The 16,958-nt window shown below is 36.5% G+C and overlaps 2 protein-coding genes across 2 annotated transcripts in view; one reads left to right on the forward strand and one right to left on the reverse strand.

Moving 5' to 3' along the window:
* IGFBP3 (insulin like growth factor binding protein 3) overlaps positions 1 to 16,958 on the forward strand; it is a 188,599-nt gene that overhangs the window by 58,957 nt on the left and 112,684 nt on the right. The gene's annotated exons all lie outside the window — the stretch shown is intronic.
* Positions 13,025 to 16,958, reverse strand: part of ADCY1 (adenylate cyclase 1) — a 185,625-nt gene continuing 181,691 nt past the window's right edge. Inside the window, exons 18-20 of the mRNA XM_065753079.1 lie at positions 16,423 to 16,537; positions 14,063 to 14,187; positions 13,025 to 13,633 (exon numbers count right to left, since the gene is read on the reverse strand). Of these exons, the coding sequence (XP_065609151.1) occupies positions 13,295 to 13,633; positions 14,063 to 14,187; positions 16,423 to 16,537 (579 nt within the window). The 3' untranslated portion in view covers positions 13,025 to 13,294. The remainder of the gene's footprint in view (positions 13,634 to 14,062; positions 14,188 to 16,422; positions 16,538 to 16,958) is intronic.

A 16,958-nucleotide genomic window follows, 5' to 3' on the forward strand; every position in this document is an offset into this window, starting at 1 on the left:
GGGGAAAATACTTTCCTAATTTTACAGTCCTATGAAAAGAATAAATTAGAGGAAAGACTAGAGGAATGGAAAAGAAAAATAAAAGAGAAAGGAAATTATACTGTATTTCCTAAACGATGTAGAAAGTTTAGGTCCAGGTTATTAGTCATTTTGGATGAAATCCCTCTGAAATTAAAATCTAATTCAAATTCTCATAAATCCTCCTTCCTCTGTCTGAGTTCTCTGGTGTAAAGTCAAATCAGAGTGCACTAAGACTGACTGACACACTGAACTTCACAGTGAAAACCTGAGTGGCACATATTATTTATCAGCATGAAGCTGAAACTGTCAGAGAGCCTAATCATGAACTAACCCCTGCAGCCTTAGTGCACTTCTTGGTCTTTTCAGAATTTTGATATAATGGGATATGCAAAAGGAGAAAAGGTTCTGTCTTACTGAGTTGTAAAAATCTTGGGCAGCCATAGAAATTGAAACACAAGCAGTCCAAAGCCTGTTTAGGTATATTAAGTTGTACGGAGAAGCCCACTGGGACTTTCTGAAAGAACCTTAACCCTTTATATTCACTGATTGCAGTAGGAATTACGTGCCTGGGTGCTACTGAAAATCCCGAGACTTGTGAGAGGCTATACTATAGTGACAGTCATTTAATACATATATTTTGCTGAAATCTTCAGAAACCAAGGATTATAATCCTCTGTAGTCTATTAAACAGAAGCTATGCACATTTATGAACCTGATCTCTAAGAGTTTTGACATTTCAGAAGAAATGAGAGTGTAGTGAGAGTGTAAGGAATAATGAAACTGCTTTGTCTCCAAACCATTGCAAATATTCTTAAATGCTTTTAATTTAAATGTTACAGTTAGAAGATCTCCATCTAGATCCCAAAATTGCATGGAATTAGAAGTAGTATCCTACCAGCCTTTTTTTTTTTTCTGCTTTAATGTTAGACTGTGTAAAAGAAACCCTTAAAGAGCACATCCCCTCATGTTGTATTGGAGATCATAAACAAAGTCAGTGACAAATCCTCCCTAGAAGGGCCCAGCCTTGCCCTCCAGATACTGTGTGTGGACTCTATGGGAGACGAGGATTAGATTGTAAATATTAATATTTGACTTTTCAAAAGTCTAGTTACCTAAATGGTAAGAAACTATGTACACTTCAATTGCAGTAGATGTCGTTAACCTTCATAAAATCAATATGCCACCACCTGCCTTTGTAAATACGTCAATGACTCCAATCCATTATATACTTATCCACTACAGTCTTATCAGAGGGTCTCAGCATGTTCTATCTGCATGTGGTTTGTTCAGTAGACGATGTCCTATACATTTTCTGCATGTTTCTACACCCCAGAAGTCAAACTGAGTTAATATTTAACTGTGTCTTTTCCTCAATAATGTGCTGTGTGTTTTCTGATATGACTGCTCCTCTCTAATTATATTGGCAGTGCTGCTGAGGAGCTCATAATATTATTGCCTAAGTTCAGTAAACATGCAGAGTAACTATAGAGTTTGGAAAAAATAGTGATGCTTTTATAATCTCGGGCAACAATATAAGCACAGTTTGGCCAATGCCAAACTAAGTTCTACCTTAAAATCTCAGAGATCAGAAAATGACGGATTTTCTTTATTAGATCCAATAAATAAAAGATGCTGTTTGTGCAGTGAAGTAGTGTGTCCAGACTGAGTTTAGTACTTTTCAGGAGATCAAGCCAGAGGTCTATCAGTGGCTCCTTTTTATATTGAAATCTGATAGACAAATCCCCAGGTGGTCTTAGCTGAGAGAATGCTAATGAAGTCATCAAAGTCCCACTGACTTATTGAAGCAGAGGGTTTGTGATAGGGAAGCTCATCCACTTCATCTACAGTGGCATAGATTGATACATTCTGTTGTTTATGAAATCCCTTATTGGCAACTTCAGACTAGGCTGAGTAAATTGAAAGGAAAACATTAGTTATATTCATGACTACTTGTTAATCACTAGCTTGTTATACTTATTCATCATTAATTTGCTATGAATAGATCTAATAATAGTGGTCTAGTTACAAATATGGAAACAGCATAAGCCTGAGAGGTTCATATTAATGCAGAATCAAATGCCTGTTTCTATTCTTTGAGCCCTGAGCCTGAAAATCTATGCAAATTATTACTGCAATAGATAATCTGCACAGAACTGGATGTTTACTATCAGATCAGGACTTCTAAGTAGCCTGGCTATACCACAAGATCCCCATCTTCAAGTGTTCTATCCATAGTTCAGTGGGTTTAATGCAAGCCAAAATTGTCACCGAAAAATTCCACTAAATGGGTTGCTTTCCAGATAAATTTTGTTTGTTTTGTTTTATTTTGTTTTTTCCATAATAATAATTTAATGAGAAGATTGTCCATAGTTTATACTTAGGTAATCATTTCATTCTGGTGGACAGTAGATTATGTTCTGTCAGCAGGAGCAGTGCATTAGGTTGTCTTAGGTTTCCTAGGCCGACCTAAGGAATGGCTGCAAAACTGGAAAGCTTTGACATAGATACACTGGCAATGCACCAATAATATCTGGATGATGTACACAGTGTTTTCATTTTTCATTCTCTCCTTCCCCTATTTTAAATCTACAATATTCTCAGGTAACATATTTAGATGAGAGCACTAGTTCTAGTCCTGGGTGGTTTGTGCTGTAAAAATGCAGTGGCTTTGGAATTTCTTGTTCAGGGACTGCATTTCTATAATATAAATAACCATCCTTGTCCATAAATATTACCTGAGAATTTAATCAGCCTGCTGCTGAAACTACCTCATTGTTTAAGTGATACAAATTGTCATATAGTGTAATTAAGTTTCTGAAGTAATTCAGCTGTGTAATGGGCAACGACAAAAATATATACCTGACCTTGGCCAATAATCCAGAATATACACTAACTTATTAACATGTGTGTGTACATATTTATGTAAATTAGATACATTATATACTTCTCCCCTAAACAACGCAATGCAAGTCGAACTGTTTAATATTAAAAAAAGGCATAAAATAGTAATGTGGCAGAATAACTCCAGTTAAAGATGAATGTCAAATTTTCAATTTATTTGGGTCTTTTTGACTGAAAGCTGCTTTAATTGAAATTAATGGAGGTCTGGCTTGCTCCATCTCTCACAGAGGAAGAAGAAAATAAAAAATAGTTCTGCAAGATCTCAAACAATTCTTCTCACTACTGTAAGGGCAAGACAGGAACAGTTCCATCATACTGACATCATAACAATTCTGTGTAACTCATACTATGCTCTCTAACATGCATGAGAAACAGCTCGGGAGCCTCTGTCTACATTTGAAAAAAAAACTTTGCACCTGAGCTCAGGCTGTTTCCAGTCACAAGGGACTCTGCATTTCCAGCTTATCTTGGGGTACATCTATATGGACAGATGCAATGAGCCGGAATGTCTCTGCTTTTACTCTGAGTTGACAAGATGGGAATCTGCTGTGATTTGACAGTGGTACAAATTAATTTGGTACTGTTAAGTATCTCAAGAGACATGTTACCTGGTTAATCTTTATCTGTCTTCAAATTAATTTTAAGTTAGGCAACATAATTTTACACTCAGGCTGGTTCTGTATCTTTCACTGTTTTCTCAGTATAAAACACTTACCTACTGGATGCAGATAAATGGCCCTAGTTTGGGGCCAATTGTTACTGGCCTGTGTGTGCGGGAGTGGGGGGGGGGGAGTGTTAGAGAGAGAGAGAGAGAGGGAGAGAGAGGGAGAGAGATGAGCTTCCCCTCCCTTTCTTCTGGTCTCTGTGCCAGTATTTGTACGTTTACTTCCCTCTGCCTGCACAATGGATGCAGGGCTTGGCCCAAGCTGGCTTCCACTATGTTAAAGGCAGAAAGTCAGTATGACTCACAGTGGAGTTGGATTGGTTCCATAAGGTTCTTTAGTCCACAGCAACTGCAAAAATAAAATTATAGGATTTCCAGATGTGTATTCTTAGCATGAAAACTGAGAAGCAGTTTTTGGCCTTTTGAATGGCAGTTTTGTATAGAATAATCACTGCAACTACATTTAAAATAAATAAATAAATAAATAAAAGCAATCCCAAACAACTGTTTATTCAAGCTGATTTTTTTTTAATTTTGTTTTTTAATTGGATTCCAGAAATTATAATAGTGCAAACACTCAGTATAAAAGTTGCAATAAGAAATTTACATTCACATTTAACATTTCAGTTCATTCACTTTTTAACATAAAAATAGGACAAATATTCAATTGCTCTTCTCAGTTTAACAATCCTGAAAAAGATTGGAAGATACTCTACAATATTGTATTTACATAAAAAGACCCGTATTATTAATGCAAATTTATAATTAGAAGTTACCCATTGTTAAGTTATTGTATCATACTATGTATGTACATACATATATATATATGTATAGTGTATAACTATATAGTTATAAAAATTGTTTATATGTATCAGTGGTCTACAGTAGTTGGAAAAATGACATCTCGACCCTATGTTAATTCCTTAAAAATAGAGATATTAATTTTATTTACCGATGTAGACATTCCTATTATGTTAAGAGTAGGCCTCCTCCTGGTCCCCTTGAAGTCACTGGCTACAACCCATTTGAAACTAATGAGAGAGGAAAAGATCTTAAAGTAAGGCCTGATCTACCCATTCAACAATCACCCTACTGCGATGTAAAGCAGACTGAAATATCTACTGGGAACTTATATGCCAGTCAAATAAAGAGAAGAGCATGTTTGGTTTTCCCTTTGAGGAATGGAAATGGCTTAGACCTTTCTCCAAAGCCTAAACAGAATATTCAAGTTAGTTTGAAAGGAATGTAGAATTTGTTGCTAACATCTGCAGCTTAAGCAGCTGCTAAAATTCTTCTAGCATTGTCTTCTTACTGAATACTAAATTCAACCAATCTCATAATCTTCCCTACTGTTTTTTTCTTTATTTTTTAATAGAGTGATATCCAGACATAGACTACCCTTTAAATGAGTTTGCGCTTATTTTTTTAAACTGCTTGTGAACATGAATTAGGTTAACTCTCCTGTGTAACTGTGTCTTTTCTTTGTGAATTCTATCTGCTCCTGGTAGGACTGAGCCTTGCTGCCCAGTTTGCTGCCAGCTGCTGGAGTCTGCACTTCCACCACAGAGTTCCCTTACCTGCCACCTTGGGGTTTCGGTCACAGGGAGGCCACTTCCTAACAAGATTCTGTCAAATCTATTTCTATTCTCTATAACGCCTATTATTTGAAAACCTTGTTTTATTTTTCAAAAGAAAAGTTTGGACAACTGTGAGATGGAGAACCTACAAAGAAAGACAATAAGGTAGTTTGAGAACCGCCTGTAATAAAAATGCAGTGGCACTGAACAACGGAAGGCTGGAGGAGCATGCTGATTTCTTAAAAAGTTGTGTATTGTTTATGACCAACAAGTCACATTTTTACTATCAAAGAATAATTATATGATGTTAAAATATTTCTAGGATACTTGAAATTATGGGTAAGCCTACAATGTACACTGAGTCCTTATGTGTAGGCAGACTAATATTGATTGTATGCTTCAAGTGCTTCAAGTGTTTTTTGCTTCCTACCTAGGGTGCTGGACATTTAGTTAAAAAAAAAGAACACTTTTTGATCTTTCCAATAATAGATCAGAAAAATACTTAACATCTCATTTTCAAGTAGAACATATTAAACTATACTAGAAGGAATAGAACTGACCTCCTGACAGCAAAGTGCAAGGACTAATTAACAGGATATAAAAATCAAACAGTTGTAGTCTGCAGCATGAGTTTTAGTGGCAGGGGCTTAAAGAGATGGATCAAATTTGGCTGAGACTACTGAAATTGTGAAAAATGTTCCTCAACATTGTTTTGCACTATTATCCAAATTGTGTGTACAAACTGATCACTTGCACACAGACGAATCTACAAAGAAGTATATTAAGAAAAAATACCCCTCCAAGAAGAAGTTTTAAAACTCTGGTTAGAATTTCACTGGAAATAATATTGCAGTTCTAGAAATCACTGAATAAGTAAAAATTTTCCTAGAAATGGTATTACAGAAATTATGTCAGTTACTCTTACTTTTCAGAGTGAGAACTCTGAAAGCCTTAATTTAATTCTTTCCAACATAAGAAGGGAACATTTCCCAAAACTGTATCTATATAATAATCAGCTGCTTCAGTGCAGAACAGAAACTCTCTATTTGCTTTGTCTAAATCCAAATTTCTGCACACATAGGCAAAAGAAGTATGAAATTCATGTTACTTTTTTCTTATTTGAACTATTATAATATCACTCTAACATAAAAGCAGGAAGATATATATTGCAATTATTAAGAAAAGCAAAGTTGTGATGGCACAGTAATTCATTTTCACCTACATTTCATTGAAAATGCTTGATATATCATTTGAATGGCATTTGAAATATAAGACTATCTTTGCACCCATGTACTAAAGAGTAAAAGAAGTGTGAAATCACCTAAACAATTTCAACACGCCAATTCAAAAATGTCATATGGAGGTCACCATCAACAAGTCTCAGATGAAAGTAGCAGATCAGGCAACAGTAAGACACAATAGTGTGAAGAGCCTCAGTAACTGAAGTACACCTTAGAACTGTCCACCGTAAGGACTGTTAACCTATGTCTAGCAAACATGGCAGTGCTGTTACAAGCTGTAGGTAAGTATTCTGGATATATTAAATCAACATGCTCTGTAAGCCTGTGAGTTCCGAAGAGGAGAACAATCACCTTTTTCAAAGGAGCTTCAAGCTATTTGGCCATATTTTTCTGCAAATCTCAGCTCTGTGAACATTGAGATTTCTAGAAAATCTGGTCTTTATTTAATTTGGAGCTATATACACTTGTCTACAGCCTCCCTCTATGAACAACTGGATCACTCTTTGTACTGGCATAACTGTTTTGGTAGCAAGCCAAAGTAGGACACACTGAGTTGTAAAATACAGAGATGAGTTAGTATACAACTGTTAGAAACTCAACTACTACATGAAGCCAGTCATCAGTACAAGATATTTCTTTCAAGCAAACAACTGGGACATGATGTATGAATCTATGATGCATGAATCTTCATTTATGATGACAGAATTGCTTGTAGAAAGTGTACTGCTTGGGTAGCATCATAGTCACTTGATTCAACAAATTAACAGATTTCTAAATCCCATTATAAAACTAGGTCCAGTGTGTAAAGAATCCCTTATTAATCCACAGTATAAAGCATTTTTCTTCTTCCACTAACCTCAGTGTCATGTTCTTATAATCTCATGATTTATTGTAAAGCAATATTTTAAGTAAATCCAGAAGTAGTCCCTAGCTGTATTGACATTGATATGACAAGTTTAAAAAATGATGTGTGCCGAATGTCTCCAGAATTTAAAGCTTCACTTAGCATCAAGATGGAAAAATCTGTTAAGAGGACTGGATTCTGATTTATTATGCTCATGTCAGTAATTATCAGGAGGCTCAAACTTTGGTCTATGCTGTAACGTCTAATAGAGAAAACCTTATAAGCATGGCTTCAGTGGGAGCAGGAGTAGCATCAGCACAGGGTATCATAGGCAGCTCAAAGCCAGAATACTCAGAGAATTTTCTTGTACTAGTTCAGTTCAAAATTTTCTGCTTAGCTCCAGAAGTGTTTTGTAAAATGGGTCATAAACGATAATAAAAAAATAAGGCAACAAAATGAATGTTATATAAATACACACACACACACATATATATATATATATACACACATGCATGTATCTAGAAACAGAATCTATCTGCATCATGTATCTACCACATACGATAATTTAATACCAAATTAGGAATATACTCTGGGTAACATCAAATGGGCCAAATTCACCTTCCTTACCTTCTGTAGTGTTGTACCTGCATACAGCAATAATGGATTTGACACTATGTCTTGCATGATGACAATACTACATCAAATGCAGTATTGCAGAGTACCCATTGAATGTCAAATACTACATAATTATGAACTAGAATATCTTCTTGCTTTTTATATTACAGTAAGTAAAGTTTATTGCTTCTAATGACCACTAGGTACCTTATGAAGACAGCATAGAAGTTGGAAATACATTTCATATACTGTATTATGCATCTTGGAATGCTGAGGTTGGCAGATCATGATCATAAAAATGCTTTTCTTCTTTTTTTGATATTTGCATTTTGATTTTGCTTTGCTAAACACACATGCAAACTAGTGGATTTAACTTTGTCAGAAGTGATATGTCAAAAACATTTAGTAAAACTTACTGGTTTTAATTTGTTTTAGTGAAGTCAGGCATGAGTGGCATGCAGCATATTGCAAGGAAAACCAAAAGGACATTAATTTCCAAAGAATTTATACTTTCCATGCACATGTAAAATGTCTGTTACAAAAATGTGTTAGAAGTGTGCACTTGCTTCTTTCTATAAAGTGTACATGCAATTACCTGTCAAAGCTAAACCTATTTACAAAATTTCACACAGTACATCCTGTAAGTGAATAATACATGAAAGGCCAGTGTTTTCTGTTCTTTTGTAACACTGTACAAGATTAAAAATAAATAAGGCATTATAATACAGTTTATCACAAATTAAAAAATGTTTTTTCACTGTAATACAAAACTCTAACTTGAAAGAACATTATGGCTAAATAGTCCTCCTGCAGACAGTACACATACAGAATCTGAACTTGACAATGCAGAGGAAATAGTTTGTTTCTCCTATGAGCAGGTATTTATCTAACACATTTTTTAAATAAATAGTTAGCACTAGTTAACACTAGTTTTTACTGTGTTCAGACGTCTCAAAGTGCTGAAATGGCACAGATCATATACTTTTTCACTTCAAAAAGTAACTCCCAAGTACTTTTTGCCTTACAGATAAATTATGAGCATAAATTCTCAACAGACTTTCATAACCTACTTTTTTAAAACAGTGATTCAAGTTCAAATACCACTGGGAGTCATCACTATTACCCAAAGCAAAACTTGGCCACAGAAGCTCAGCTCCTGACCTTTGTAAGCATTCTAAATTCCTGGAGATTTCTGCAGGCTTTTACCTGCACCTAGAGAAAGTGAGAGATTTGTTTTTGTGAAGGCAATGGAGTCTGACTTCTTACAGCTGGAAGCAGCTATAAATAATGATGAATTTACAGGTTGAGTAAAATAGCTTTCAAGTCAGTGTGTGTGGAAAATATTGATAAATATCCACTCAGTAATTCAATTGAATGCCAGCAGAGAATGGTAGTTAAAAAATCATTTCAAGATAAAGGTAGCACTGAGAACACTTTTGAAATTAGCTCCCAAGGTACTAAAGAGACTTTGAACATCTCTGACACTTCTTTCCTTATATAAGGAAGAAAAACCTTCCACTACTGTACCTTAAAGAGAAAATGTGCAAACTGATGTGAAATATTGTGCTTGGTGTTGACACATTAACATGCCAAACTGGCATCACATTGTTGTAGGGCTTGTATTAAATGTTTCAAGCTAACAGCTGGACCCACAATACATAATTTAGCTGCCCTCAGTTAAAAGCAAGGGATTCTGGGGCACTGTGAAGCAAAACTGACACCTTGCTGGGGCTATAGCAAGGTCATCCAGACATTTTCAGAGCTTGACCAGAAGAATAATAAATGCAAGACAGGAAACAATCGCATTAAGATAGGTCCAACCCAAATCTCAAAGAACTATTTTAAGGAATATTAGAGTTAGCCACATACAATCTTCAGCCAATTTTTAATTAAATAAATTATGACAGATTTATCTAATGTGGCAGAAAATGCACGTTTATGGAGTTATTGGAAGTCATACTACTATCTCTATATTTTTTATGAGATCAAAAATGCAATACAGCAGAGAGATTATATCCAGTCTTCTAAAGCTACTATACAAGAACTGAAATAAATGTACATAAAAAAAAAAAAAGGAAGGAAGGAAGGAAGGAAAATGATATGAAAAGAGGGGGAAACCACAAAGACAAGAGAACAGTTTTCTCATATCATGATATATATTCCCTCTACAAATGGTTTGTAAAAACTGCCTATCTTCTTTACAAAGCTGCTTACTCTTTTGTGAGTTTTTTGTAATTCTGTACTGCTCTGTCCACTGCTACATAGCAGTAGGAAAAAAATGCTTTTCCCATAATAAAAATAGCAACAACTACAAATAGAGCATTAATGCTAGGACTCACACAACGTCTGGGAACTGACTTCAAATACACCATCAGTGATGGCATAAGATAGCAAGGGCAAACTGGACCAGCTGCAATGCCAAAATAAATTCAGGGTCCACTGATGCTGCTCTAGAGACACTAACTACTACTAAAGAGCCCCAGAAGAAGCTAACCAATGGAGCAGTTCTTTCCATTGAAGGTGAAAGGCATTCTTCCAAAAACACTTGCCATATTTGTTTGTTGGAGAAGAGGATCAGACTTAGAAAACCTTCATAGTAATTCCACTAACACTTGTTAGTCTTTACAATATTAAAACAAATGATTCCAATTTTCCAAGTAAAAATAAAGTTTTATTATTATTGTTGATATTATATCAAGTCTACTGACTCAAAAGTTGCCTATTTTGGTCTATTTGTGAATGGAACTTAGTAATTAATGCTTTTGCATATATAACTTTCCAATTTGGTTAAATATATGGCTTAACTGCATGATGATTTAGTCTCCATAAACTTACTAGAAACCAAAAAGATGTAGTGCACTTGCACAGATACCATTTATTCAGTTTAATTTATAAATATTTGTTCTTTTAATTTTTTGCTACATTTATTTATTTAAGTGGTTTTGAATGCCTCCAAAACAGAATTAAATAATTCCTGAATAACACTTGTGAACTGAATATGGGGAACAGAAACGTCTGCATGTTTTCTCTAACAGTCTGTATCTGCTGACACAAAATCTGTTCACATGCTTGCAACAAAAAAATAACTGCTCCAAAATAAATGCTGATTGCATAAAAATCACATTAAGTATCCACTTTCCACTGAAATCAGTACTAAAGTAAGCTCCCACAACATGAAATGTGGCACTTTGTACATCCAAGTTTTCAACAGTAAAACCTCAACAACATCTGCAGCTATTTCTCTCCCTCCCCCTCCCCCCTCCTCTCCCCTCTCTCTCCCCTCCCCTCTCTCCTCTCCCCTCCCCTCCCCTCTCCCCTCTCCCCTCTCCCCTCTCCCCTCCCCTTCTCTCTCCCCTCCCCCCTCCCCTTCTCTCTCCCCTCCCCTCTCCTTCCCTCTCCCCTTTCCTCTCCCCTCCCCTCCCCTCTCCCCTTTCCTCTCCCCTCCCCTCCCCTCTCCCCTCCCCTCCCCTTCCCTCTCCTCTCCTCTCCCCTCCCCTCCCCTCTCCCCTCCCCTCCCCTCCCCTCCCCTCCCCTCCCCTCCCCTCCCCTCCCCTCCCCTCCCCTCCCCTCCCCTCCCCTCCCCTCCCCTCCCCTCCCCTCCCCTCCCCTCCCCTCCCCTCCCCTCCCCTCCCCTCCCCTCCCCTCCCCTCCCCTCCCCTCCCCTCCCCTCCCCTCCCCTCCCCTCCCCTCCTCTCCTCTCCTCTCCTCTCCTCTCCTCTCCTCTCCTCTCCTCTCCTCTCCTCTCCTCTCCTCTCCTCTCCTCTCCTCTCCTCTCCTCTCCTCTCCTCTCCTCTCCTCTCCTCTCCTCTCCTCTCCTCTCCTCTCCTCTCCTCTCCTCTCCACACCACACCACACCACACCACACCACACCACACCACACCACACCACACCACACCACACCACACCATGTCACGCCTCCCCTCTCCACTCCTCTTGCCTGGTCTCACAAGAGTTACATGTCTTTAAGCAGTGTACAGCTTTGGTTCTCACTTGGAAAGCAGTGAAGGTGGTTAGCTTGCACAATCCCATTAAAACTCACCACTCATTCATGACAAAGTTCACTCTGGACTGCCCTCTCTGAGTACAGAGCATTTACAACACATTTCCTATCCAGACTGGTGCTTCAGAAAGAAACCATGCATGATAGGATGTGGGCTGCACTAAGGTACAGAGCAATTAAAATACACTCCATTTTTATTTAGATTAATTGCAACCCTCACTTTCCTGGCTTGATTACCAGTGAGCTCTTTATTCGTGCACAGTTTGGTTGTGTTTGTTTCTCAGAATTATAGCTATATTTGTCCAGCTTTGAATAATGAGCCTCCATAGAATTAAGGTATAAAAAAACCACCTGTGGCATCAATTTAAAAATCAATTAAGACATAAAAATATGTTGACAAACATACAAAGGTAGCACAAAGCTAGCAGCAGCATGTTTGCCTGTGGGAAAATTCTTTAAGATGCTTTAAAACGTAAAGCTAAGTCCTGGAACTGAGCTGTTGGACTTACGCCATTTGTAAAAGCCTGAAATAATACCATCTTTCTGCTATTCAATATTGTATATAAAGGAATGTTTATATATTGTATAAGCATTTTGCTGTGTTTACAGGGGTGCTCTTTACAACAAATCAAATGACTTCTAAAGAATCAGCAATTTTTAAAACTGTCAACTTCTGCTTTTTTTTTCTTTCTAAAACAAGCAAGCAAACAAATAAAAAACATCATATTGCTCTTCTGCCAAAATTTTTCTGCTCTTCATCTGCTTCATATCCCAGTGTAAGTTTTTGGAGCATGCAAGTAGAAATTTAAAAATGCATAGTATTTAGCATTTTTGCTGAATCCAGCTTTCATTACTTGGCCATTGACAGTGCAATGAACAGTTTTTTGTTCACTCACACACTGTGAACAGTTCATCTAACTCTTGCTGTAGCCAAAGAGAACCGTCATCTGCCACATACACGTGCAGCTTTTCTAATCCCAGACTAAACAATGCTGGCTATAACAGAAAGAGAAATCTCCTTGATATGTCACTGCAAGTGGATATGTAAATAAATACAAATTTTTATGTTTTTATATATACTAAGTCTACATAGGAATGTTTGTATATGTGCATATACAGACTAAAAAAGATATACACACACACAAATAAATGTTTGCATGTTTATCTTTTTTTTTTTCATTTATCAATTAAAAATGCCAAGAAAATATTCCTTATTTCCAGAAAATCAGTTTTTGACTCTTCTAACAGAATTGCTAGCCCTTATATATTCCATCCCAAGAGTTCATTACACATTTCCCAAGCTCTCTTTGGTTGTGTTGTAGTGGTCCTTGGGTAACGCCATGGCCTATGACCTCTGATCTCTTGGTAAAAATTCAGGCAACCACTGCTCTCCAAGTTCAATGCAAATGGCACAACCAAATTTCCTTTTCTCTATGCCTCCTTTACAGCTGGCACAGAAGGCAGATAATGCAGTGTTTGATTTGTGTGAGTGGTAGATGCTTGATCTGCTCCAAGGCCAGCTTTTACAGTAAAGTTACCAACTGAGGACACCGATGGACAGCTGGTGCCCAATTTTGTTTGGACATTTGCTCTCCCATAAGGATACATTTTACGCTCTAGGCTTAAAGACTGTGTTTGTGAATTATTTCCATTGGCCTTTCCTTCCAGTAAATATGTCAACATTTCACCTTTTCCCTTTACACTGACTTTACCCCTGCACAAAAATTCATAACTGCACCTCTTTAATATTCGCTGAACTTCTTCAGTCACCTGAAGACAGAAAAAAAAGAATCATTAATTTTTCCTGTTCATAAAGTTAATCCCAGAACTGCCAACTGCACCCTCAACTTTTCATTATCCATAGTCAAGTGCACATAAGCAGAATGAATTAGCGTGTATGGCTGCTCCTGGATTCATTTAAGAATTTTCTTAGATAGTTAAAAATCACTGATTCAACTACAATCCGACAATCAAAACTTCTGGTGTGAGCTAATAATTATACAGCCAAATTAAGCTCTGTCCATGAGAAATATGTAGCCAAATTTTCCACTTTTGTAACCTGAAGCAAGTTGTTTTCCATTGTATACTTCACTACTTCATGAAATGTATGGTTACATTTTCAAGACTGCTTAGAAAATGCAGTCACATACAAAACAGAAGGTACATAAAGACTGTAAAATTGTCTTTGAATGCACTCACCTGAATTTTCCCTTGCACTCCAGTACTATCCATCCGGCTGGCAACATTTACAGTGTTTCCCCAGATATCATACTGTGGTCTTCTGGCTCCGATGACTCCAGCTACTACAGGCCCAACATTAATACCTAAAATAAAGAAATATAAATCCTATAAAATAGATCAAACACAAGTGCCTCAGAATTTTTCTAATCATAGGATACTGTGTGTGTTAATGTCAACTGAACTTCTGCATTTGTAAGAATTTTAGAAACAAAACAAAGACTCATACAGCAATATCATACTGGAAATGTAATATGATAAGCAAAATTTTTGTTTATCTGTAGATTTTATTTGTTTCAAGAAAAGAAGAAAAGTAGTGGTACTAAAGAGTTTAGCTGTGGAACAATCAAAGACAATTTTTAAAGTATCTCATTTTTCACTATGAATTCCACTGTGATTGCTCCTATTACACCTTCTAGTGGCAGATTTTACAGGCTGAACAGAAATAATGACCATGAAACACAATAAATGGCATTAAAGAAGTATGCTACATTGCTTATCAGTACTAGATAACTCAGGGAAACACTGAAGAAGCGGACAGTATGTGAAAATAGCTCAAGCACTTCCTTGGAAAGCCACTGGTCTTGTTTCTACATTTCTGACTGATTATGTCACTATATTTGAAAGACAAAATGGGATGTTCCATCTTCACAGCATCCTAAAAAGCTGTTGATGTGAAAACTTCCACAATTTCTGTGCAAGGCCTTTTCAGGCAAGTTATGCAGTAGAAGGGGGTTTAAATATCTGTCTTCTGCCCCCTTGTGATCTTGGAAGACCAGTTACAGCATAGTACAAAAATAATTACAGACTTCTAATTATTGAATGTACAGAAGGGCAAAGATGTATAAGTCTGTTATTGCCATCCTTGATGTGTTTCTCGCCATGCTGCTATCAAGATCACTTCTCCACTTTTCTAGCCTGCTTTCACAATTTAGGCATGAAAAAATACAGAAACTGGAAAGAAATGACTCAGCATTAAGACATAAAATAACAAAGGATTGCATGGGAAGGATCATGCAGTCAAGACCAGAGGAACAGAAAACAGCATTCATTCACAAAAACAGGCATGAAAGACTGGCAAAAATTAAATATAATAATAAGATAATAGAACAGTAAAGGTAGAACTTTTGAAACTATATGTGCTAAGTCTAGAATTCATCAAGAAAGTTTCTTTGAGTGCGGAATAATTTCAAGATGTAAGGCTTTATTTCAAAATTGGATGGAAATGAAACACATCAATATACATGCAAAATCTACATATTTAAATATCTGAACTTATAAGGATACTCAAATATTCAAATATTTAAATATCATACACTGATAGTCCATCAAGTGCTAAATTTTTACACCAATTTTCTCTTTCCAATTATTAATCAATTCATTATATAGTTACACAAAATGAAAAAAATGTCTACAATAAGAAAATTGAGCATTACAGTGCAATAACTAGGAGGCTAAGGCATGACAGAGACTCAAACACTTGGTTCTAATTCTTCCTATCTGTCAAGAATCTTAGTCCTCTTCTCTGGCTTTCTCTAAGCAAAAATTCCATCCTTGAAATAAGTCTTTCTTATTAAAAAGTTTTGTTCAAATTATGTCCTGACGAAGGATTGTTTGAAATTATTTGGATGGGGAGGTGCATATCTCTTCTCTCTGGTGACAATAGGACCTGAGGCAATGGCTTGGAACTTTGACAGGGAGTCAGGTTAGGTATTAGGAAATCTTTTGGTTTTGAGGTTTGAATTTTTGGCAGTCCTATATAGAAAGAGGAGTTGGACTCTAGGAAACCTGTTTTAGAGGGGTTGGACTAGATGGTCTCCAGAGGTCCCTTCCAACTCTGTGATTCTGTATGATTCTGTGGTCCTTGTGAATCCCTTCCAACTTAGGATATTCTATGATTCTAGGATTCCATGAAAAACTCCCACCATACTTATTTCCAATAAAGCCTCTGAAGATGCAGGATTCCCTGACAGCTAAATACAGCCAGACTCAGTTTACACCAGTTTAGCAACACAACATGTAAGTTACAATATTATGTACACTAATAATATTGCATTAAAATATTAGTATACACCTTTTAGGTGTGAGTAGACAAACACACTAGAAATGGACACAAGTTTAATTCTTTAGTACTGATGCTGTCTATTCAGCCTGTTCATCTTATACATGAAAATGCGTCTCCACAGGAAATCTTCTTGAAAGTCTTCTTAGCTTTAGTCAGGAGTACAGGACAGACAGTCTTTTGCAGACAGTAAAAAACAAAAAAAAAAGTTAAATAACAGTTGTTCCACTTGTGTGGTAAATGTAGAAACATGACTTACCAACTCTTAGGACAAAATCATTGTAAGACTGATAGTTGATTTCATCAAGAACATCAAACATCTCTATTGCAAAATCTGCAAGTGTACTCAAATGGGAATAAATTGACTTTTTAGCCTAGAAACAAAACAGTGTTAAGCATTAGATTTATATGGATCTGGGAGGTAGATGAAACATCATTGTAAAAAACAGTGACAGAATGGAAAACTTAGGAAATCTAACCCATTTTGCTGTCTGTGAAAAGGAACTTTTGACAGTGACTACAGAATTATGCACTGTTTTCTCAACTAGCAAATTCTTTCTGCTTCTCTCCTCTCCTTTCCTCCCCCTGTTTTTTTGTTTTTTCTTTTTTTCCCACTCCTTTTCGTATTTCTGGTAAGAACGGAAAGTTCACGTTAAAGTAATTCTACTGTGGATATCAGTTGTGAGCATTGAACAAAATATAACCTGCTTTTTTACAAAACTGCTCATAAATTTCAAAATTTAAGCTAACTTCAAATTTATTTATACAAACTCATGGAAAAAATAATTGCTACAA

Source organism: Cyrtonyx montezumae, unplaced genomic scaffold (assembly GCF_038088225.1).
Source record: "Cyrtonyx montezumae isolate F1298 unplaced genomic scaffold, pur_monq_1.0 scaffold_8, whole genome shotgun sequence".
Classification (NCBI taxonomy): domain Eukaryota; kingdom Metazoa; phylum Chordata; class Aves; order Galliformes; family Odontophoridae; genus Cyrtonyx; species Cyrtonyx montezumae.